This window comes from Chrysemys picta, chromosome 11 (genome assembly GCF_011386835.1).
Source record: "Chrysemys picta bellii isolate R12L10 chromosome 11, ASM1138683v2, whole genome shotgun sequence".
Taxonomy (NCBI): domain Eukaryota; kingdom Metazoa; phylum Chordata; order Testudines; family Emydidae; genus Chrysemys; species Chrysemys picta.
In genome coordinates this window covers 28,089,903-28,115,364 of record NC_088801.1, presented here as the reverse complement: position 1 = coordinate 28,115,364, position 25,462 = coordinate 28,089,903, and the positions used below count along the sequence as shown (strand labels likewise).

General features: G+C 43.4%; 1 protein-coding gene across 16 annotated transcripts in view; it reads right to left on the bottom strand.

Annotated features, from left to right (window-relative positions):
- FMNL2 (formin like 2) overlaps window positions 1–25,462 on the bottom strand; it is a 270,469-nt gene that overhangs the window by 74,813 nt on the left and 170,194 nt on the right. For 9 of the 16 annotated variants that reach the window (XM_065561731.1, XM_065561729.1, XM_065561734.1 and 6 more), the window contains exons 5-6: window positions 21,696–21,779; window positions 18,105–18,257 (exon numbers count right to left, since the gene is read on the bottom strand). In XM_065561731.1, coding sequence (XP_065417803.1) covers window positions 18,105–18,257; window positions 21,696–21,779 — 237 coding nt within the window. Of the gene's footprint in view, window positions 1–13,264; window positions 13,385–18,104; window positions 18,258–21,695; window positions 21,780–25,462 lie in introns of all 16 variants that reach the window. The other 7 variants (XM_065561726.1, XM_065561724.1, XM_065561722.1 and 4 more) reach the window with 1 other exon arrangement.

Below are 25,462 nucleotides of genomic sequence, written 5' to 3'. Positions count from 1 at the left end.
CTTTTTTTTGTTACTTGCTGTTTATTTTAGGAGTGTGGTTGGTTCCCCTGCCTTTACCTTGGGAAGTGGGGGGGTTTCTCCATGGGTCCACTTCAGATAGGTTTAGCAGTTTGACGGCTAAGCATGGGGTTTCGTATGTGCCTGCTGTCTCTTGCACTGTGTTGTTTACTTGTTTACTTCTGTTTTTCCAATGTTCCCCCATTTCCTTCACAATGAGACACTAGTGTATGTTCTATCCTGTTACGGGAAGGTAGTTTCTGCTGCTAGGATGGAAGAAGCCAGAGGTGAGGCATGTTATGTCATTCTGGCACCAGGTTTATGTGGTTCCAAATAACCCTGAACACTCCTTGAACCTGATTTAAAAGCACCCCACAGATGGGGCAAATTATACAGTGTTTGCTACCTCTGAAAGTATGAAATATTTCCTTTGTGGTGAAATATTTCATTTGAAGGGTTCCTGCCGAGGCACTGCTGGCTCAGTGGTCCATGGTAAGAAAGTGGGACCCCAGGATAATGGGAAGGGGGCTAGGGGATCAAGGGACCAGCAGAAAACAGAGCCTGCATCTGCACTGCCAGATTCTATCACCTCCTCCTCACCATAGGTGGTCTGCCATTGTCTAGGGAGCAGCCCTCACAGTGGAACCTCTGCTGTGATCCCATCCCTTGTGCCTGGACAGAAACGAGTCCTGGAGATTGAGGAGCACCTCCCAGCATAGGGAGTAGAGAGAGATTGTAGAGATGTGGATGAAGAACAGACCAATGACATGGATTTAGACTCCTTCTAACAGGGGCTAAGACTTTGGAGGCCCCTGAGCTGCTGACAGTGGCTGAGGATGGAGCTGTGTGTCCTCAGAAGGATAGCATTGCACTGGGTGGTAGCTCCAGTGGGGTACTGTCTTTCCCTGGCATGGTGAGTCCTCAAGCCCCCAATCCTGCATGCTGCAATGATGATGCTGAGTCCCACCTGAAGCTGTACTGCCTATCCTTCTTGGGAAAACAGACATGCCAGCTGCTCCCACTGAATCTCCCTCCTTCATGAATGATGAGACTGTTATAGTGGCGGTTCAACATTCGTCTGAGCAGGTGGAGTCTGAGGGAGATAAAGAGGATGATGATGATCTCTCTGACTCCTTACTGGTTCCTGATGTCTCAGCCAGGTTGGGTACAGCGTGAAGGAGATTAGTGACTTTTTGGACAGCACTAAAGGGAAGCCAGGAGTTAAGGTCCAGGGCTATTTCTACGTCTTACAGTGCTTTGCTCATTCAACTGCCCTTGTCTTGAGAGAGACCTCAGTTGATCGTAGGAAACATTTCCATCTCAAAACGTTGCTGAGCAAGATGCAGAAGCTCGTGGATTGTTCAAGATATACAGGCTTCCCCATGGCTCATCTTGTTCAAAGTACTTCCAGTTCCTATTGTTTCTCTCTGCTGCTTGACTTTCTGCTTTTAGTCTTCATGGTGCTGCTCAACTTCGGCTCTCTAAATATTAACGGATGCCAGGATGGTCATAAAAGAACACAACTCTTTGAATTTCTCAGACAAAAACAGGCTGATGTTGTCCTTTTGCAAGAAGTGCCCTGAGACCCTGACAATCAGGGGAACTGGTTGAAGGAATGGGAAGTGAAAGCTTTCTCAAACTACTGCTCTAATGTCACTGCTGGGGTAACTGTTCTCTTTTTCCAGGGTGCAGGGGCACTGATCCTTTCTGTGAAGGAGATTGTGCAGAGCCGGTTCCTCCAGGTGGAGACCTGTATTGTCACTATTTTTAAAAATCTTTTTACTGTGTATGCCCCTACTCTGAGGCGAGATTGTGTCCTTCCTGCAAACACTTGCCCATGCTGCTTGGCTGTGACCCTTATACTATTATTGTCCTGGGAGGGAATTTCAGTTTCACTGTAGATTATGTTTTAGACGTGAACCATGAGGAGCCACACACTCAGTCAGCCAGGGAACTGTATTGTCTCAAGCAGACCTTTGGGCCAGTAGATGTTTGGAAGTTTTCTCACCCCATTGTTAGGCAGTATTCTTAGCTGAAGGCTACTCCCAGTCAGGTCTCAAGGGCTAGACTGGATCACTTTTATAACATGAAGGCCAGTGTGAATATGTTTGTTTGGTCTTCCATGTCTCCCACTCACTTGTCTGATCATCATTATGTCGGTGTGTCTCTCCTTACTCCTGCCTGTGATTACCACTACCGCTTTAATACCAAATTATTACAGGACTTGAATTTCAACAATTGCAGTGGCACCTCTGGGATTAAGGTGCTGGGGGTCTTTTTTGGATCTGAACAATATATGCTAAGGAAGCGGGTGGGGGTTAAGGAGAAGGTGCAAGGGCATTTGCAGAAATAAATGGTGCTGGCTCCTTCCTGGACTCTCTTTTTTGGAGGTGGGTTTTGACTGCCAACAATCTTGTGGCCTCAATCTTGTGGAACCGGCTAATGTGTCTGGATCCCCTCCACCCGAGACTTTTGGGCCAGATTCAGAGGCTTATTAACCACTGGTTGCACCCTGATTTGCTGTTCCTGCCAAGATGAAGGGGGCTAGAGGCTCACTGATTTAGTCAGCAGGGAGGCAGTCCTTCACCTGCAGTCTGTTCAGCAGTTGCTATATTTATTCTGACTCCCCACAAACCTGGAAAACCCTTGTCATCTCTCTTCTCTGTTTGGCTGGGGGGATGGACTTTGACACTCACCTACTCTTGTTGGCACCTGGTCGATCACAGAGGCTAGATTTGCCTCCATTCTACAATGATCTTTTAATAACCTGGCTACTTCTGCAAAGCATACAATCAAACCAGGCATTTTCCAATTTATGGCTCTTGGAAGAGCCACTTTTTTTTAACCCATATTTTCCCGCTGAAGTTCTCTCCAGGAGCCTGTTTATGGCTTTTACCCAGGGTGGGTTGACCAAGCTGCCCCTCACGGTTGTTCCTAATTGATCAATCTGGAAGTCACCGACAGCTCTTGCTGTTCAGACAACAATCTGGTCTGTACATTTTTTGAATAAGGTCCTGGCTGAATTCCAGGTGTGCTCCCTCAGCGGGCTGCTCAGTATTTGCAGAAAGTTTTTGCAGGGACTGTTCTTCCAGTGGGAATCCTGCGTCCCTCTCACTAGTTGTCTCCCTTCTGTGGATGAGATCCTGGTGCAACCAGGCAGATTGTTGTCCTGGAAGGGTTTGGTGAATGTTCCTTTTGTAACCCTGACCAAGAGGCAGCTCTATGGCATGTGTGTCAAGGTGCGGCAGCATTATGCCACAATCTCTGATGTCCCTGATGCAGCTTGGGGGGATGTCTCTGTCCCCAGCTTGGAGGATGCTGCACGAACCTCCTCTTCCTAAGCGCTCCAGTGACTTGCAGTGGAGCGTCCTGCATAGCATCGTAGCAACCAGTTGTTTTGTGCACCATATTACCCCTGAGGTGTCTGCGCAGTGACCCTTCTGTTCGGCTTCAGTCACAGTGTTTCATTTTCTCCTACACTGCCCCTGTTCCATTTCTCTTTTTGGTTTTTTTTGCAACAGCTTTCTAGCAGTTAGGGACTGGTTTTCTCCAAGCTCCTGTTTGTTCTCAGAGTGAGATACAGGGCTCTCATTCAGCCAGTTTCCTGCCTGACTAACTTCTTGCTGGGTCAAGCAAAACTAGCCTTTGAAATATCACTAGGACAGAATGGCCACTGTAAAGCGGTGTGATGTGCTAGGGCTGTTCCATGCACTGATTGTGGCCTGGCTATAGACTGACTTGTAATCTGGACACTTTTGGGTTGACTTGGTGTATTAACAATATTTGAGTGAACCAGGTGATGATGATGCTTTACTGATTCTTGTTTAATGTTTGCTTAAGATGTGTTTTGCTTTATTTTATTAATATCTTTGTGTATATGTTGTAATTTTTTAACATTCTTGAAGTTTTTAATGTGACTTTATGTGACTAAAGGTGTTTTTCATGTAATGTCAGTCTTTCTCTCTTCCTTCTCGTATTCTGCTTCTTCACTGCAGTAACTCAAGTAAATTATTAATTTTTGATAGAAGTCTGCATTGCTACTGTCCACTGAATATTCAGAGACCAAAAAATCACAAAGTACAGTGTTCCTAAGCTCTGAGTATTCTTCATTTACTAATATTTTTCATCCTCAGTATCATTTCAGTAAATGGAGTTGAAATATGTCACCCATTCATTTCTTGAATAAGAACTAGTCTCTCTAAATCTGAAATAAAACCTAGTTATTCTGGAAACTGGTTTAGTTACTACCTTTTACAGCTACTCCCAATAGTCAAATGATCCAGAATATCCACACCAGGCATTTTCTCACCTTTATTGTGGTAGTGCAAAATCAGTAGAAGGCCACAGGCAACTTTTTATGAAGCCTAGATATATTTATGTAGCTAGAAATGGTTTGCAAGCCAACAACTTTGTTTCGATTTAAACGGTAACCCTCAACATTTATAAGTTTAAATGAAGATAAAGGCAAAACTAATGACCAAAAGGTTTCCATTCGTCATAGACCACTAGGCCTGATTTTACTTTTGTGCACAATACCATACTTATACAGTAAAGAGTCCGAGCTCCTTGATGAGGGGCAGCCAAATTCTTACTGTCTAGGGTTACCATACGTCTGGATTTTCCCGGACATGTCCGGCTTTTGGGGGCTCAAATCCCCGTCCGGGGGGAAATCCCCAAAAGCCGGGCATGTTCGGGAAAATCGGGAGGTCAGCCGGGCCGGCGGGGAGCCGGGCCGGCGGGGAGCCGGTCCGGCCGGGCCCGCGGGGAGCCGGGTCGGCGGGGAGCCGGGCCGGCCGGTCCGGCGGGGAGCCGGTCCGGCGGGGAGCCGGGCCGGCCGGTCCGGCGGGGAGCCGGGCCGGCGGAGAGCCGGGAGCCGGGGGGTGCGCCGGGCCGCCGGGGGCCGGCAGTGCTGGGCGGGCCGGGGGTGGTCGGCCGGGGCCGGCATCCCAGGGTCCGAGCTGACCCAGGCTGGAAACGCGGGGGGCCAGCCTGGGCCGCGCCTCCTCCCCCCACACTCCCCTTACCTGCTTCAGGCTTCCCGCGAATCAAATATTCGCGGGAAGCAGGGGAGGGGGCGGAGACTTTGGGGAGGGGGAGGGGTTGGGCGGGGGGTGTGGGCGGGGCTGGGGGCGGGGCCGGGGGCCGTGGAGTGTCCTCCATTTGGAGGCACAAAATATGGTAACCCTATTACTGTCACACTGAGCTAATCACTAACTTTTAGCCAATGTGGTGGGTGGGAGGGCTAACTTCTAATTTTGCCCTAGACTAGCAGTTTCTTTTTGTCTGCTCTGGGAAACAGACATATATTCTGTTGCTCCAGCTCTGCATTTTCTCGTTGATGCTCTAGGCTGTTTGCATACACTCAGCTATGACCTTTTCTCTTAACCCATCTCAGACCATCTACTTGTTCTTGGCTACTCAAGACCTCTTGCTTCTTCCTACTAGGTCAAAGTCAATCAACCTTTCTCAGCCACTTCAGGCTAGCAGCTTCTCCTTGTGCACTTGTCAGGTTCACTCTATTTTCACTGATTGGGACACCAAGTTTTAACCTAATTAAAGAAATTCATACCACTGCAAGTAACAGCATGGAAAGGTGCTCCATATTGCCAGCCCCAAACATTCAAAACTCATACAGCAGGCCCCCCAAAATCATGAGATTGAATTAAAATGTTGAGATTTTTTTTAAAGAACATTTTGAGCTGTTTTTACTGGCCCTCTGGTTTTTGAGTCTTTAGTGAGGGGTCATATTTTCAATTTTTTCTGCTCAACCATGAGGACCAAAACCTTTTTTTTAAGTGAAAGATGAGGTTCTCACAAAATCACACGACTCCAGGAGCCAGAACTTTCAGAAAAACACCAAATAACACAAAATTTGTGATAAAATTGCAAAAGTTGGCATCACTGGTGCTCTCATCCCAACTAATGCTAAACTTTCCATTCATAAATATAAAATATTGTGCAGGACACCTAATTCAGGAAAGTATTACAATTCTCTGAGTTAGTTTTTAAATATTACACATTTGGTTCCACTTGTCTGTACAGCTGTTGCATACAGAGACAAAATAGTACACTAATTTTGTGTAGTCAGTTCTTTGCATCATCCTCTGTATAGTGTGCTCAGAGCAGAGAGTCTGGGCTTATAACTGCCTTAATTCTGCCTTTCCCATCTTCTTCCTTCAGTTCCAGTAGGGATCAGATCTCTAGTTAAAGGGAAATGGGTGCCATGGATAGATGCTCTCCAGAGTACACACAGTCTGAATGAAGTCTGCAGTTCATTTTGTTTGAAAATTCCATGAGCTTCCCAGTGTCATATGCAGCCTTATGGGAAAGGAAAAAAGCCTTTGGAAGGAAAAAATCATGCTTTTGTTGTAGGACTGCCACATGCGTTCCAATGGAAAGACATACAAGCAAAGTCTTTCTTCAATTAATACGTATGAAATAAAATCACTAAGCCAGCTTTGTGTCATGGCAAATTGTATCAGGAATTGCCTCTTAGAATTCACTGTGCTATGGGGTTACCACATCCTACCTTGTTGTCTCAGAAATTTCCATGGCTTCATCCGTTATGCTATTAGAAGAGTAAGAAATGGCGGCTTTAGTGAGAAATGAGTGTCAAGTGATAAGCTATGGAGAGCTAAGCAAAGTTCTATTGCTTGGTCAGAGCTGTGCAGTTTTGGTTCTCAGGGGCTTGTGTAAACTTTTTATTTGCTTTCAATTCACATGAATTTACAGGCCCCGAGTTTTGAGGTAAAAGGAACCCAAAAACATAAATAGCTCCAATTCACTCAAAACTGGATGCAGGTTTGATAGAAACAGGACCCAAGTTCACTTGAAAAGTTGTAAGCATTTAGCTAACCCAGAGGTGGGCAAACTACGGCCCGCAGGACCCTCCTGCCCAGTCCCCTGAGCTCCTGGCCCGGGAGGCTCGCCCCCGGCCCCTCCCCTGCTGTTCCCCCTCCCCCGCAGCCTCAGCACGCCCCGCTGCCAGCGCAATGCTCTGGGCGGCTGGGCTGAGAGCTCCTGGGGCAGCGCCGCTGCAGAGCCCGGCCTGACCCGGTGCTCTGTGCTGTGCAGCGTGGCTGTAGCGCCACCAGCCACCGGTGCTCCAGGCAGTGCGGTAAGGGGGCAGGGAGCAGGGGGGGTGGATAGAGGGCAGGGGAGTTCGGGGGGGTGGACAGGGGGTGAGGGGGTGGATAGGGGTCGGGGAGGTCAGAGGGCGGGGAACAGGGGCGTTGAATGGGGGCAGGAGTTCCAGGGGGTAATCAGGAGGGAGGGAGGGGTTGGATGGGGCGGCGGGGGGCAGTCAGGGTCAGAGGCTCTGGGGGCAGTCAGGGGACAGGGAAAAGGGGTGGTTGGATGGGGCAGGAGTCCCGGGGGGGCTGTCAGGAATGAGAGGAGGGGTTGGATGGGGCAGCGGGGGTCAGTCAGGGGCGGGGGTTCCAGGGTCAGTCAGGGAACAGGGTGGGTTGGATGGGACAGGAGTCCTGGGGGGGGGGAAGGGGGCGCTGTCAGGGGGCGAGAAGCGAGGGGGGGGGGAGAGATGGGGGGCAGGCCACGCCCCCTCCCCTAACCAGCCCTCCATACAGTTTCCAAAACCTGATGCAGCCCTCAGGCCAAAAAGTTTGCCCGCCCCTGAGCTAACCTATACTGAGTTTCAAGGCCTGAATTCAGACAGGTGACTTTTAGCAGGAGTTGGGGGTACTCAGCACTTTACAGGATCAGACCTAAAGTTTATTATGAAATATGAAATCAGGCAACTTTTGGTGGTTTCAGCTGTCGTAATAAAAGTTTCATACATTAAAACTAGAGCTATCTTGCTTACTCCTTTCTGTCTACAACCCCAGAGCAACGAGAGCTTTGATGTGTCAACACCCTAACGGTCTCTATTCCTGGTCTGCTTTGCATTGCTGGTTGTTTTAATAAGCAGACACCATTTGCAAAGGGCACCTGGCCCTATACACTAACATATTAAGGGGTTAATTCACTACATCTACCCACCATTTAGCACTGATTGCATGGTTTTCTATAGCCTATTGGAGTAAACAGTTGTGACTGTGTTCAGAAACTGCCAGTGCTGAACACTTAGGCTCTTTTTCCTTCCATTCTCAAAGTGGGAAATTCACAGTTTGCCCAAATAATGAACTTAAGCTATCTAAGTGTAATATAAATTGATTATATGCTAGCTAGGGGTCAGATCTATGCTGAACAGGAATTGAAAGCAATGCATAGCTCTGTGTGGCACAAAGTCATCAATGTGACTAAATACTTCCCTTTTGGAGCCTCCATTTGAACATGAATTGGGAAATTAAAGACAGCTGCCTTTATTCGTTAAAGTACATATATTTGTTAAAAATGGAGAAAAAGCTGCAACATAATGTTCTAAGTTACTTGTAGCTATGTAGAGATCTTTTCTGTAATTCTCTCACATCTGTTTCAAGGCCCTAAAGAAAGAACAAGTGATTTACGTTTTGGATGTTAATAATCAAACCTACTGTTATCTATATTATACCATTTTTAGGAAAAAGTCTTCAAAATCCAGTGCATCTTTTCCTGCATTTCCAAAATTCTTTTAAATATCTATAGATTTTTTTGTCAGATGTAACAGATGGAAACAACACTCCTTATACTAATAAAAGATGACCTGGAGAACAAAGGCAGGATCCAGAATTTCAGGCTGCCTAGAGTGCCAGAAGAAATGGAGTCTGGGGAGTGAGAATATTTTGAAGTTCAGTAGCTCTTGGGATTACTCTGGGCCCCCACTGCCTACAGATTATATAAATATGATATTCCCCCAGAGACTACCTGAAAAGAAATCTGCTCAATCTGAGAAATCTCCTGACCCACGCTCCTAATTACTTATGTGCCTTTCCAGATGCCTACTCAACTCCTTACCTAGTGAGCACATTTACGAAGCTGGATCTTAAAGCCTCTACATTCAATTTGTAATCTTATATATTAATCTCTTCTGAAGAAGCAGAAGAGATTCATGCTAGATAAACAACAACTGTAGGCAACAGGTATGAACATATCTTTACTGTATCTGGCAAAACTGCAGCTAAAAAGAATCAGCAGATGTTTGTTTTGAGATTCCCCTCTAGAAGAAAACCCTTTTTACGGCTAGTCAAAAAGGTGACGGAAAAGTTATCTAGTCCACCTCTCTGCCAAAAGATAGTGAGCTATCCAGTTCACTCTGATATAGACTAGTTTGATATGTGGGTTTACTCCAGCATCACTCTTCGTGTTTTTGCTCTGTGCTTTGGGTTTCCACTTAGGGCAATATCCCTGCCTCCTCTCCTCTCCCATCATCTTCCACACCATGGATCACTGTTAAACATGCTATACTCATTATGCTCACAGAACTTTCATTGAATTTAGTGGCTCTGCAAGGTGAGGAACAAGTACAGAATAATCAATAGAAGACTGCAGTGCAGAGAAGATATTCATACTGCAGACTGGAGAATGGAATTTTGCCCTTGATTCCCATATGCTCCCTATATCAAATGCTACTTGCCTCAAAGAGACTTAAGTGACATAGACTGGTGATGACTTTAGCATGTGGACTTCTTTACTTTGATTCTATGCACTGGAATCAGTATTTTTTTTATTTAGTGGCAATTGTAATTCTGCCCTATGGTATTTGTTGCCTTCCTAGCATTAGACTATACTGGCAATAGCTCAGACCCCTCACTTAGAACTGAACCAAACTTGGGTGGATGAGGTTATGCCCTGAGCTTCTATTGCTTTCTTTTCATTTCTTGTTACCAAATGTTAGGCTGATGTGAACATTCAGATGATTGTTGGTTTTGATTTCCTCTCTGCTGCACGTCAAAAATTATGTCATTGATAGTATATTTACTCTAGTAATTAAACTCATATGGTTCCTCTTTTATTGCCTTTGCCCCTCTTTTAAAGAAAACCTATAAAAAGTTGTTTCTGAAGAAGAAAAAAAGGGACCCTCACCAAGTGCATGCTCCTGTAGTTTATAATCGTTTCGACAGTTAGACATTCAAAGGGAGAGGGGGAGGTCATCTGTGGCTGGGCTACTTTGTTTTTATACTTGTGCTGATGTCTGCTGTTTGAATGTCTGACCCAATATTTCCAAATTTGTTACACTGCATCCATATGGAAAAAGCCGGTTTGAGGGAAAGGAAATTGTTGCTGATTATACATTATAGCCAAGGTTCCCCAGTCTCATCTAGTCCTCATCTAGATTTAATAACAGACCACTTCAGTACTAGTGCAATCATTTCTTTACTTTTATTGAATTTACTAAGAATGTGTTAATGAGTTTAGTTCTTGTGAAAGGTGCTGAGCTGACACCTTCAGAGACTGGAGAGCTCTATTTGCCATAGATGAGGTACAGCACAGATCCCCACATCTGTCATCTAGACAGCCTGGAGACCTTAGTGGTTGAGAGACTAGTTCAGTCTCCAGGCCCATGCTTCTCCAGTAACACTGCCAAGGGAGCTTATTGCTCAGCACTTTGCAGGATTGAACCCTAAGCAGTCAAACTGGTAAGCAAGTCTAACATTTACAAGCCATTCATGCAGCTTCTACAGACTCTTCATGGACAACTATAAAACACCTGTGCAACAAACTCATGTATATAAAGTGAATGAAGGCCCCAGTTCAGTATTTAAAGACATGCCTAACACATTGACTTCAGTGGGACTACTTATGTGCTTAAAATTAGGCATGTGCTTAAGTGCCTTGGTGAATGAGGCCTATTGCACTGTATTGTTATTCAGCTTTCCCAGTTCCACCTACCTAGATTAGGGTTATACTGCCACCCGTGACCATGAGGGTCTTCACGTAAAATCAATAATAATAAAGCAAGTCCCTAGTGGACTTCATGGAGTCACTGGCACGTCTCTATTTCTGGGGTCAAAACTCTGCTTGGGGTAGAGGTTTTTTTTTGGGGGGGGGGAGTAGGAATTTAGGGATAGAAGGGGGTGTCAACGTTGTGTCATTCTGATGTTGGTAAGACTCTGGATTCACCTGATTCCCTCTGGTTCCATAACTAGATCCCCTTGACTGATAGATAATGAGCTTGCACTCTACAAAAGGCAGGGAAGGATACTCCCAAAAAGGGGAGGCTTAGAAAATATTTTAAAATGGCAGCACCCACAAACATTGAAATAACTGAGGCCTATCAGCATCTCCACTCTAGCTGGGCTATAAACATTTGCTCCAGGTGGAATAGAATGTATGTTATTCTTGATCCAAGAACAACTTTTTTCCCCCCATGTACCATTTTTAAACAAGGAAAAGAACTCTTCCAGTTGTTTCAAAGTTGCAGATGTACAGGCCCATGAATAGTGATTGGGTTAAATTTGGAGACTAAATTCAATCATCAGAACATGAGATACAGGGATTTTAGTCCTGTTCTAAGTGCAAATTTGAATGAAAACTGATTCTGAGGGAACCTTATCACCTCCAAATTATATACATATGCATACATACAAAAATAAAATATATTCAGGATACAGTCAACTCCTGACGTTCTTACTTCTTTTTAACTCAGGAAAGTTTCCATAGATTCCTATGATAGAAATTGAGTTTGTCTGAGTACAACCCAAGTAAAGACCTCAGTATTTGGCCTATTCAGCATACACACAATACATAATGGAGAGGGGTGCTCAAGAATCTGTATTGGCTTAAATTTGAAATGAGAGCATGACTCTCAAGTGGGAGTAATGCTGTCATCCCAGTTAAGTGACAATAAAATCCCTAAAGCACCACTCTCTATCAGATATTTCAGTTAAGCCACATACATTTCTTATTCTGCCCCCATTTTTGTGTTTTCTGTCCCCAGTCTTGCTACGTTCTTTCCTCTTTAAAATATACTAGTTGCTATGGAAACAGTCAAATTCTGCCTAATTCCAGTCTCATAACTAAGAGCTGCAGAAAGTCAATTAAAGTAACAACTTGAAAAGTGATGGATAATCTTGACCATGCATAAGACAGGGACAAACAAATGGAAAGAAAGACAAAGACAATGTTATCAACTAGGAGGGATTTACAACAGGGATAAATTTGGCCTATACCAGTGGAGGGCAGAATTTGGTCCTACACCTACTTCACAACATTGTTTGGTTTTTAGTTCAGATTCATTGTATTTTAACTAAACATAACGACAATCCAGGACCCTATGGGAATGTCCACACTGCAATAAAAGACCTGCGGCATGGCTGCAGCTGGCCCAGGTCAGCTGACTTGGGCTCACAAGGCTCGGGCTGCAGTTCAGACTCTGAAACCCTGTGAGCGGGAAGGGTCTCACAGTCAGGGGCTCCAGCCCAAATCCAAATGCCTACACTGAAATTTTACAGCCTCGCAGCCTAAGCTCTGAGAGTCTGAGTCAGCTGACCCAGGCCCTGAGACTCAGTGCCGCAGGTTTTTTACCACAGTGTAGACATACCCTAATAGCTTCAGCTAAGCTTTGAAGACCTACACAAGTTAAACATGGTTAGGAATAATTCAAGCCCTTGGAACAGGTGTAATCCAAGATGCCTGCCATCTTACAGAGATAATAATAAAAATGATTGTAAAGAAATTGACATAAGTCAGGTGCTGCTGATTTGCACAGCAAAAAGTCTGTTTCAGAAAAAAAACACCCTTTTTTCTAATTAAAAAGGCTTTGAAAGTTAGTTTATTTCCCTAAAATGCAGCTTTCCTGTAAAAAAAAACAAAACAAAAAAAAACAGGTGCATCGTTTAGGATGAAGCGCCCGGAATACAGCAACTGGAGAGGGGCTTTGGGATCCTACGTGGTTATAGTCCTACAGTGTTTTCAGATGCAACTGAAATAAGCTTCTATTACGTATCATTACGTGGACAAATCCTGAAGTCCTCAATCAGATAAAACTCTCCTTAGGTCCAAGTACAAATAAGTCAGAGTTTGAGCCACTGTTGTTCTTACTATTACTATTAATAATACTAAATTATGCAATACTCTGAACAACAACTATGGCTTTGCGGTGTATGAATAAATCTTATAAAACTATTCACATGAAAACAACTGTTTGTTTCAAAATACAACTTTCAAATTAATTTTTTCTTTTTACAACCCAACAGAACCAAACTACACTTTGAAATATGAATTATAATGTGATAACTGCACATTTCGGAAGCTGGGAACCCCCACTTTTGGCATAGTGCCTCACCTAAGACATGTGGTTATCATATTATAAAACATGAGCAGCAGTTAAATACCCTGCTACCATGTACTACGCAGCTCTCCTGGGTGTAACCTGACACCTGTGACTTACGAGATTTTCCGGCTTGAAGCCTCACCAGCAGAGTGTAAACTGAAGCCGCTCCAGAGACAGTTGGGTGAAAAGCAGCTCTGGCGGCGTTTGAATTGAAGTTGTTCAGGCAGAGAAACCGATCTGATGGCATTTTGAAAGACGGATGAGAGTGGATGAGGAAAAGGTAAGGAATGAAGGATAGGAGGAGGAGGTTTGGAAAAGGGAGAAGAGGAGAAAGGAAGGATGCACAGGAGGAGGAGGTGATATGGAAAAGAAGAGGAGGAGGAGGAAAGAGGGGATATGTGAAAGAGGAAAGAAGGATGGAAGGAAACGAGAGGAAAGGAAGAGAAAAAATGTAAGCAACATGTAATGCACACCTGAATTATGCATTCCTGGTATACTCGTCACACACACCTCCCAGTGACAAAGAAAAGGACTAGAATCCACCTAAAATAACATTCTTGAATGATAAATACCAGACTCTGAATTAAATGCCTATACTAAAATCCTTTTGCAGTCCACAAGTAGCATAAGGGGGTGTGTCATATTGGCCTTCTCAGGGGTACCAGGCACAGTGACAGTACCTTTTAGAGGAGATTAAAATTACCCACTCTAATAATTCGGTGCATCAATGGGAATAAAAAAGATTTCTCCTGTGCTACATTTTCAGGAAAACCCTGTCCCCTGGGCCAACTTGATTTCACTTCATTTTACAATTCTGTGTATTCTCAGCAAGGGTTGTGTCCAGATCCAAGTCTCTACTTTTCTCCTTTTAGCCTTCTGAAATCCTTGAATTACATCTTCTAGACTTCAGATCCATTCCAACTGCTGCTGTAGCTTGAAGTGCATCCATTTATCCCCTGATCTGGGACTAAGAAAGCCCAACCTAGCAGTACTTGGCAAGTCAAATGTGAACTTCAAGTGGAAGATCTAGAAAAAATTACTAAATACTTGGTGGTTCCAAGTTTCTTTATCTTCTCAATAGCTGATATTAACCAGAAATATCCTAAAGGGGCCAAACAACTGAAAACCACAGACCATTAAATTCCGTCTGTCATATTGAATTGCTGACACAACTGACTATATATTGGTACCCTAAAGTTGCTGTTCATTATGTTGCGTAACATTAAAAAGTATCCATGTAGCACGAACATATATAAAATAGTCACCATCTATGCTTTCTTCAGCAGTTATCCTGTCAGATATCACAAACTAAATAGGGTGAATATGTGTTCAATTCCTGAATGGGAGACCTCAAAGCAAAATTCAGAGTGCTGCCAGAGGTGATGGTGATATTGCAACAGGGAAATGGTCTTCCCTTTGATACAGTGCTCCTGCATGATGTTCAGGGGGCAATGTGCTGTTGGAGATACTGCATTTTGGATGGTTTCAGAGTAGCAGCCGTGTTAGTCTGTATCCGCAAAAAGAAGAACAGGAGGACTTGTGGCACCTTAGAGACTAACAAATTTATTAGAGCATAAGCTTTCGTGGACTATAGCCCACTTCTTCGGATGCATATAGAATGGAACAAAAATTGAGGAGATATATATACACACATACAGAGAGCATAAACAGGTGGGAGTTGTCTTACCACCTCTGAGAGGCCAATTAATTAAGAGAAAAAAACTTTTGAAGTGATAATCAAGCTAGCCCAGCACAGACAGACAGTTAGATAACAAGTGTGAGAATACTTACAAGGGGAGATAGATTTCAATGTTTGTAATGGCCCAACCATTCCCAGTCCTTATTTAAACCGGAGTTGATTGTGTCTAGTTTGCATATCAATTCTAGCTCAGCAGTTTCTCGTTGGAGTCTGTTTTTGAAGTTTTTCTGTTGTAATATAGCCACCCGCAGGTCTGTCACTGAATGACCAGACAGGTTAAAGTGTTCTCCCACTGGTTTTTGAGTATTTTGATTCCTGATGTCAGATTTGTGTCCATTAATTCTTTTGCGTAGAGACTGTCCGGTTTGGCCAATGTACATGGCAGAGGGGCATTGCTGGCACATGATGGCATATATCACATTGGTAGATGTGCAGGTGAACGAGTTCTGCGGTGACCTAGAATCCTACTTTCGACGTCTCCGACTCAAAGAATATTTCCAACATACCTCTGAACAGCATACTAACCCACAGAATCCTCCCTACCAGCACTACAAAAAAAAGGATTCTGCGTGGACTCCTCCGGACGGTCGAAACAACAGACTGGATTTCTACATAGAGTGCTTCCGTCGACGTGCAAAGGCTGAAATTGTGGAAAAGCAACATCACTTGCCACATAACCTCAGCCATGCAGAACACAACGCCATCTACAGCCTCAGAAACAACCCTGACATCATAATCAAAAAGGCTGACAAAGGAGGTGCTGTCGTCATCATGAATAAATTGGAATATGACCAGGAGGCTGCTAGACAGCTCTCTAACACCACATTCTACAGGCCATTATCCTCTGATCCCACTGAGGATTACCTAAAGAAACTACACCATCTGCTAAAAAAACTCCCTGACAAAGCACAGGAACAAATCTGTACAGACACATGCCTAGAACCCCGACCAGGGGTATTCTATTTACTACCCAAGATCCATAAACCTGGATATCCTGGACGCCCCATCATCTCAGGCATTGGCACCCTAACATCAGGCTTGTCTGGTTATGTAGACTCTCTCCTCAGACCCTACGCTACCAGCACTCCCAGCTATCTTCGAGACACCACTGACTTCCTGAGGAAACTACAATCCATCGGTGATCTTCCAGAAAACACCATCCTGGCCACTATGGACGTAGAAGCCCTCTACACCAATATTCCACACAAAGATGGACTACAAGCTATCAGGAACAGTATCCCTGATAATATCACAGCTAACCTGGTGGCTGAACTTTGTGATTTTGTCCTCACCCACAACTATTTCACATTTGGGGACAATATATACCTTCAAGTCAGCGGCACTGCTATGGGTACCCGCATGGCCCCACAATATGCCAACATTTTTATGGCTGACTTAGAACAACGCTTCCTTAGCTCTCGTCCCCTAACGCCCCTACTCTACTTGCGCTACATTGATGACATCTTCATCATCTGGACCCATGGAAAAGAAGCCCTTGAGGAATTTCACCATGATTTCAATAATTTCCATCCCACCATCAACCTCAGCCTAGATCAATCCACACAAGCGGTCCATTTCCTGGACACTACTGTGCTAATAAGCGATGGTCACATAAATACCACCCTATACCGGAAACCTACTGACCGCTACACTTACCTACATGCCTCCAGCTTCCATCCAGGACACACCACACGATCCATTGTCTACAGCCAAGCTCTAAGATATAACCGCATTTGCTCCAATCCCTCGGATAGAGACAAGCACCTACAAGATCTCTATCAAGCATTCTTAAAACTACAATACCCACCTGCTGAAGTGAAAAAACAGATTGACAGAGCCAGACGAGTACCCAGAAGTCACCTCCTACAAGACAGGCCCAACAAAGAAAATAACAGAACACCACTAGCTGTCACCTTCAGCCCCCAACTAAAACCTCTCCAGCGCATCATCAGAGATCTACAACCTATCCTGAAAGATGATCCTTTACTCTCACAGATCTTGGGAGACAGACCTGTCCTCGCTTACAGACAACCCCCCAACCTAAAGCAAATACTCACCAGCAACCACACATCACTGAACAAAACCACTAACCCAGGAACCTATCCTTGTAACAAACCCCGATGTCAACTCTGTCCACATATCTATTCCAGTGACATCATCATAGGACCTAATCACATCAGCCATACCATCAGGGGCTCGTTCACCTGCACATCTACCAATGTGATATATGCCATCATGTGCCAGCAATGCCCCTCTGCCATGTACATTGGCCAAACCGGACAGTCTCTACGCAAAAGAATTAATGGACACAAATCTGACATCAGGAATCAAAATACTCAAAAACCAGTGGGAGAACACTTTAACCTGTCTGGTCATTCAGTGACAGACCTGCGGGTGGCTATATTACAACAGAAAAACTTCAAAAACAGACTCCAACGAGAAACTGCTGAGCTAGAATTGATATGCAAACTAGACACAATCAACTCCGGTTTAAATAAGGACTGGGAATGGTTGGGCCATTACAAACATTGAAATCTATCTCCCCTTGTAAGTATTCTCACACTTGTTATCTAACTGTCTGTCTGTGCTGGGCTAGCTTGATTATCACTTCAAAAGTTTTTTTCTCTTAATTAATTGGCCTCTCAGAGGTGGTAAGACAACTCCCACCTGTTTATGCTCTCTGTATGTGTGTATATATATCTCCTCAATTTTTGTTCCATTCTATATGCATCCGAAGAAGTGGGCTATAGTCCACGAAAGCTTATGCTCTAATAAATTTGTTAGTCTCTAAGGTGCCACAAGTCCTCCTGTTCTTCTTTTTGCATTTTGGATGAGATGTTAGATATGAAGGCCTGGCCACTTGTGGTCATTAAAGACCCCTTGGCACTGTCTGCAAGAGAAGAGATTGCACCCAGTGTGCTAGCTACATTCTAATTTGAATAATTACATTATTCAATTGCTTCAATTACTCTGCCATTGAAAATGGACGATATATTCCTCTCTTAATCCCCTCAACTGTTGCGTAGAGCTGCTGTGTGCTGTTAAGTTACTGCTTCATTCCACCTGAAAGTTGGTTGCATTTCAGTGCAAAGCGTTTTGTTTCCTACGTATGTCGAATCTGTACAGGTCTTAGGGATGAAAGGTGTTATACAAATGCAAATTATTATTATTATTATAACTTTAAAACCAACACGATACTCCTCACTCAGGCAACCACATTTCTAAGGTAGTTCCTACTCCCTGATTAAATGGCCTTACCGTAGAGTAGAATGCCTGCCAGAGCGGGAAATGCTATTGCCAACTGGCGAGGGTAAGTTACTTCCTCTATGCAGGTCTTCAATGGAACGGCTCCAAGGTTTGGATTTATCCATTGAGTTTTCCACATTGTTCTCCAAGCTTTCAAAGTCAAAACTGAAAGGAAATAGAAATTCCAATGTAGGCTTACACAAAAAAAGATGTACATAGCTTTTTTTCCTTCCTGTTAAACATCTGCAGATTTACTAGGTCCCAACAGATTACAAGAAAAAAATAAAAAAACAACGCAAAACAATTTCCCTTCAGCTGGAACACAGTGCTAGATTCAAGTACATTTTGCAGCAAATCTGGAACTTGACAAAAGGAGAAATGAGCAACACAGGGATATAATTTAAGAAGAATCAAACAGCCATGAATTAATCTTATTTCAGTGTAAAAAAATACAACATTGACTGATTTGCTGATGACTAACAGCCGTGGAGAATGGAGGGGGAAGCTCAAAGCTGTCTTAATTTTATTTTAATAAACCAATACATGGTGTGGCTATTAATTTAATTTCATCAATCAATATGTGACTGAGCATTTATACTGGCTTGTTGGCCAAGGCTAATCTTGAACCATATGTAATACATTACCAAAATCATTATAGATTTTCTTGATTTTTTACTCCTTACCCATTTTGTTGCCATTTAAAGCAAGAGTTGGTTGTTCCTCTTACATTTTTTGAGGTTATTACTTACGTTTACCATGTTAGAGGGGGGAAAAAAAACTCTGGCACGTTAACTTGCTTCCACTTATACAATTTTAGGAACAAAATCTTTAAAACAAGCTGTGTGCAGTTTTTCCAGTGTTAGTAATATTTTAAAATATATAATTTTCCTCAATTAATTTTATTATAATTCCACCAAAAGTCTCATTTCTTTTCAATGGTAATATATATACACATGTATTCAATCTAAAAATAAAACTTTGGCTCCACTTAGCTAGAGTTTGCATGTACAATAGAGTATGCAGCTCTATCTTTTCTTAACACATTCATTTCATATAAGAAGTTATATGTACAATGTAATTAGGGTTGGCATATTTCAATTTTTATTTTTTTACCATTTTGACAGAGATCAATTCTAAGGATTTTTTTCTATTTTTATTGATTTAAATTTTCCTATTTGCACAAAATTATGAGTTTTAAGCATTTTAAAACAATATTTTATCTATTTAAATTTTCACAGTTGCAGGAAAATAGAAGGGGGGGGTCAGACAATAATTATTTTATGACACTGGACATTGATATTCAAAAACATAAAGCTTTATAACTGTTAATGCACAAATTCACAACATCCCGTGACAATATACACAAAGTAAATATCCTTAAATCAAACTCTAATAAGTTCTCAAGCAGCAATTTTATCACTTTGCCTATTTGTAAATTCAGATTCTTACTGATGGATTTTTTTTGTTGTTGGTTTGTGTGCATACGACGAAATCGACACTAACCAACACTTACCGTCAAAAATCTAATCCTTCCAAGCCTAAATATAATGAAGTTAAACCCTGTGAGTATGTGAGAACATATCCTCAGTTGTTTAAATTACCTCCATTTCAGTCAATGAGGATACAATGATTTACATTGGCCCATAATAATTTTTTCCAACTTTGCATTGTTTTAATACAGAATAAATAACAATATATTTGGAAGTGTTGTCTAGTGGTAAGGTCAGACAACCGGGAACCAGGACTCCTTTTTTATTCCTAGTTTTGCCATTGACTTCCTGAGTGGTCTTTTAATAGATATTCTCTTTCTTGAAATCTACCTATCCATAAAAGTGATCTGATTATACCTACCCAGCTTTACAAGAGTATTGTGAGAATTAGTTTATGTGAGTACCGTATATACTCGATCATAAGCTGGTTCGTTTATAAACCGACCTCCCCCGCCCCCAAGACAGATAAGTAAAAATGGAAAATTTTTATAACCCGTTCATAAGCCGACCCTATAATTCAGGGGTCAGCAAACTTTGGCTCCCAGCCCATCAGGATAAGCCGCTGGGGGGCCGAGATGGTTTGTTTACCTCGAGCGTCCGCAGGCACAGAGGTAAACCTAAGTAAACAAAGTGTCCTGGCGCCAGCTGCTTACCCTGACGGGCCGGGACAACAACTGGTGGGACATTTTTTGGGGGGAGAAGCTGGGAGTCAGGGGAGCAACCCTTGTGACCACCCCCCACATGACCCTACTCCTAGCCTGGGACCCCCACACTCTCCCCATCCCATCCCATCCCATCCCTTCCCATCTGGAGAGGGCCAGGGGAGGATTTCTCTGGCCTGGCTGGAGCTGCTCCGGCAAGCCAGACCAAGCAGCGCGGCTGCAGCATGTTCCAGCGGGCTGGGCCAGACGGCACGGCCACAGCCTGCACTGGGGATGGGGCCAAGCTGCACGGCTGCAGCCTGCCAGCCCTGGAGCTGCAGCTGCTTCGGAGGCTGAGAGGAGAGCAGCGTAGCCAGAAGCGAAGAGACTCTGGCCCTGCCTCTTCCCTTCTGCTGGCTGTGCTGCCTCTCCTTGCTCCCTCTGTTAGGGGGAGGGGCTGTGTCCCATCTCTTCCTCTCTATACTGGTTCATAAGCCGACACCCTTCTCTGGTGCTTCCCTTTTTTACTAAAAAAAAGTCGGTTTATGAACAAGTATATACGGTATTTTGCTTTGAACTTCGTAGGAATTAGTTTATCATAATATAACATGGCTGAAAAAATTGTCTGGATGTACTTAGTTCAACCTTGCCTATATAAAGTTATTGATTAATATTTAAGAATATAATGTCCACTACATGATTTTATGATATTTGAGGGAAGGAACACAAACAGTGGGATCTAAAAGAAGCTTTTGGAAAGGAAGGCAAAATATTGGCCATTTTTCTTAGGCCAATATCTGGATGTAATGCTAAATTTATTCATTCTTTATTGTATTTTGTCCCACTCAGAGGAGATCAAGCTAAAACAGATGTGACTAATCTTTAAAAAAAATGATCTGATCAGTGGTGGATTAGACACTGGGCCAACGGGGCCTGTGCCCAGGGCCACCACCAATTGGGGGCCCCCCAGAACAATGGGCACATCTGCATCCCGCCCTGCTCCACCCACCTGGCACTCCTGCTGGGAAGTAGGGTTGGAGTATGGGGGTATTGCTCTGCCAACCCAGCACTCCTGCCAGGAAGCAGGGGAGGACCCCTCACCCGGGGAGGGGAGGGGAGGCAGGAGGGATTGCAGGCGGATGGGGTGGGGAGGGGCCCCTACTTGCTCTGGCTCATGGCCACACAAACCCCTAATCCTCCTCTGGCTCGGACTGCATAAATATATAAGCAAATTTTTTTTGTTTTCCTTCTCTTTGCAATATACTCTGATCTAACATTTGGGATCTAATTTTGCCATTTGCTCTGGTTCTCAGGAACCTACATAATTTTGTGCCAAGCTATTGCAATGGAAACAACTTTACAGGAATAGCACAGCATCTGACTAGATATTACTCTCTCTGCCAGTCTATCTATATTGCACTATGTTGTTTTGTTTTGCGAAGCCTGGTGAACAAAAGCCATGTTTTACTTACGTGACTGCGTACTGTGCAAATGACAAATATTCCACCAGAACATCCAGGCCTTTGTTTTCTTCATTCAAAAACTCCCTGACCCATCTGTTAGAAAAATCATTAGAGATCAGTGCATTTGATTGTTCAGTGCAGAGGCAAGTCTGACGAAATTCTTGTTTCAGTCAATCTACAAAAACATCCATTGTGTGAAAAGAAATATATTGAGCAAAAGCTTTTCATTTCTCACTCAGGAAGCAAGGGTTCAAAAATATACTTTTATGTGTGGAAACAAACACCTCCGCAGCATGACATATAAGAAAACATTTTCTACCATTAATATCTATACCACGCACCCTTTTCACTGCTCAGGAAAACCTACCCAGATCTATTGCTATTCTTTTTCTTTTTAATAAAGAAACCTGGTTCTGGTAAGTGCTGCCCATTTCCCCATAACAATTAAGTTCCTGTTGAAAGGTCCAGTATAATTTGGAGTAGTTAGTAGACACGTACCATGACGACACTACCAATGAAGCTAAAGCTTCCTTCCAAACCCACATTTATCTCCTTTCTAGCACAGCAAGCTGCACAAACCACAGAACCAGCCAACACTAGAGCAGCATTTATGGGCTTCTTGAAATGCTACAGTCATATGAATTGGCTTCATTTTTTCCATTTAGTGATCTTTCAAGAAGGCAACAAAAAAGCTAAGGAATAATAACATCAATGATGTACTTCATACCTCTTTAAAAATAAGTTTTCCTTCTCATATTAATATGATCACATTTTTAAAATAAAGCTTTAATCTGTTAAAGTAAATTCAAGCCCCTAAAGCAGAGCTGTGCAAAATATTTACAAGAAAATTTGAAATCCTGCAAAATCTAACTGGTTATTATTGGAAAAGTGAAAAATTCAGGGCTAGTTTGCCAAGGTATGAGAATCTGGACCCAGTTTTGAGCAAACCCAAGGGGTGGACAATGAGTGGAGATTTGGCTTCATCCCACATTACCTCCTCAATACACCAACCAGCATGGCAAAGTATTTATCAGTAGCAGATTATTTACCCCTGGAATAAATTGAGAGCTAGAGAGTGAATTATGACACAGAGTTACAATTCCCTCCCTGGTCTGCTCTTGGGGCAGTGCATTTGTGTGTTACTCTTCACTCAGGGCAGATTGTAAATTTACAATCTAGCCTTGAGTTATTCTTTAGGCCTTATGTTTTAGAGCATACTGTTTACGTTGTAGAATAAACATCTTGGTATGTATATTACTCCTGGGGGCATTCTGCACCAAAAAATTAAAAATTCAGCGCACAATATTTTAAAATTCTGCACATTTTATGTGTCAAAATAACACTATTTAATCACGCCAGTTTCAATTATTTTGGTAATTTATTTCAAAATACCTGTCAGCAAGTATGTCTATAACAATACAGACACACAAAAATTCCCTGAGGAGTAGAGAGTTAAAGAAATCCCTCTGACAACCCAGTTCCTGTTTCTCTTGCCCAGAGCCCAGCCGGGGGGGCAAACACCCACAACCTCCTCCAGAGCCAAGCCCTGGGCCCCCCCCAGTCTAGATACCTGCAAACCCCCCAAGCCCAGCTGTGGGGCCCTCTGGCCCAGAGCCCAGCCACAGCCCCCCCCCCAGTCCAGATGCCCACAACCCCCCACCCCCAGCCAGCCATGGGTGCCTCCCCTAGCCCAGACACCCACCCACTCCCCCCAGAGCCCAGGGATCCAGAGGGAGAAACAGCCTGATGCTCCGTCCCAAGCTTGCACGGAGATTCCTGTGCGCCACCTTCTCCTTCCCTCAGGGCATGCTGGGAACTGCAGTGGCCAGGATCCCTTTAGCTCCCTCCCCCCAGCAGTGTCTTCTATGTGTGAGCTAGGCTCTGCAGGGCCAGCGGCCTCTAGTGGTGGCTAGCAGCACTGCAGCCCATATCTGTGGGGGAAAGGAAATTCTTCGCGCATGTTCTGAATTGCGCAGTGGCACAGAATTCCCCCAGGAGTAGTATATGATATACATTTTGCCACACATATCTTTCATCCAGTTGACTGAAGGAAAACATGCATTTTGGAAATTGTACTGATTTTGTAAGACTACATGTATTATTTACAAAATATGCCATAATGGTTCCTTTTGGAAATCTGTGATATGTCATAAATTTGTATTTGAGAATGACACAGCCTGGATGCTTTTGGACTCTAGTGGGAAATTATTTATTCTGGAAAAGGGGAGAAATAAAGCAGGAAACACAGCAAGGACTCAGGAGATGGAGTGCGCTTAGATGTTTGCCACATATCAAGAGTGTTCAAGTTTTTCAAAATGGTGCTATATATGTATCTAAGATGGAAAACTATTATAAAACAAGCAGTTCACACTGTATTGGCATCTATATATTCATTCAAGTACTAAGATGTTGGAGCAGATTCTGTTCTTAGTTACACCCATGTAAATATGGAGCAGCTCCACTGGGGACACTTAATTTTCTGCAGTACTTTACTTCTATTAGCATAAAGAGTTTTCTCTTTCACCTCTACATGCAACCCACAGTGATTTCATTTTCTCTGCAGCTATTTAGCAGCTCCCAATCCCAAAGTTGTCAGCGGATACGGCTGCATTTCCCACAGATCTGTATTACCTTTTAAAGCAACTCTCAGCCCTTGGGACCCCTCTCAGCACCCATGTTCTATACCTTAAGAAGCTCTTAGCATAGCTATGGTCAGAAACTATTATCTTCCAAAAGAAGTGTCATCATTCAGCCAATAGTGAGGCCATGGCCAGCCAACACTAGCATTAAGAGTCAAAAAAGCAAAAGCGGCTTTTATAATTGTTCTCTTCCCCCGGGTTGATCTGAGTTTACCTCAGAAAAATTAAAGGGCCATTCTGTAAAACAGACTTTCCTTAATGATGCCACTTATTCAACTTCATCCTCCAAGATAAAGTTGTCTTGTAGTGATGATGTGATATATGTGCAATATCCCAAGAGACTTTGGGACAGTGTCAGTGTTCTGTAGGCCCTGCTTAAGGGATTCAGAACAGCCCTGATGAAAACTGAGAGCACTCCATTAAACTGAGAGAGGTGCCATGCCAAGCCCCCACTGCTAGGCATTACAACGGAAAGGACACTTCTCTCAACTCCCATCCCAAATTGCTTACAATTAACCATAAAAAACTATGCAAAAACAAACCAACTATTTTATCCAGACAGAAAATAAGACTTGCTACACTTCTCCCACCACAGAGGCAGGGCTTTAGACTTCTACCAAAACACCAAAAGGCTGTAGTTCCCAGCAGTGCTGATGTCTGGATTCGATTCTATGGACAATCACATGGAAACAACTCCTTCACATTTTCAAATCTTGTAAGAAGGAACATGTCAAGAATTTCCACGAAAAACATAGGCTCTGCATTATGATACTCCTTGTCTCTTACAGTCTGCCAGAGAAGCACATAGGATTATTATATATTAATTTCCAGTAGCACCCATAATATGCTCAAAACCTAGTGACTCCAAAAAGACCCCTTCCCAAAGAAGCTTACAATCTTGTACAGGGGAGATGGGAAACTATCACCTTTAGAAGGATTTTCTTCTAAAGAACCCATTTATCAGGTAAAGTCAGCCTTGGGTAAGTTACTTACTTTACACTGTGTGGCAACAGCCACACATCACCACTCCGATGTTATCAAAAAATTGCACACATTTTAGCCATAGTCAGCCTTGGACTTTCACTTCCACTGAAAATTCCATGGAAAAAAAATTGTCCACAACATTTTGTAGCTTGT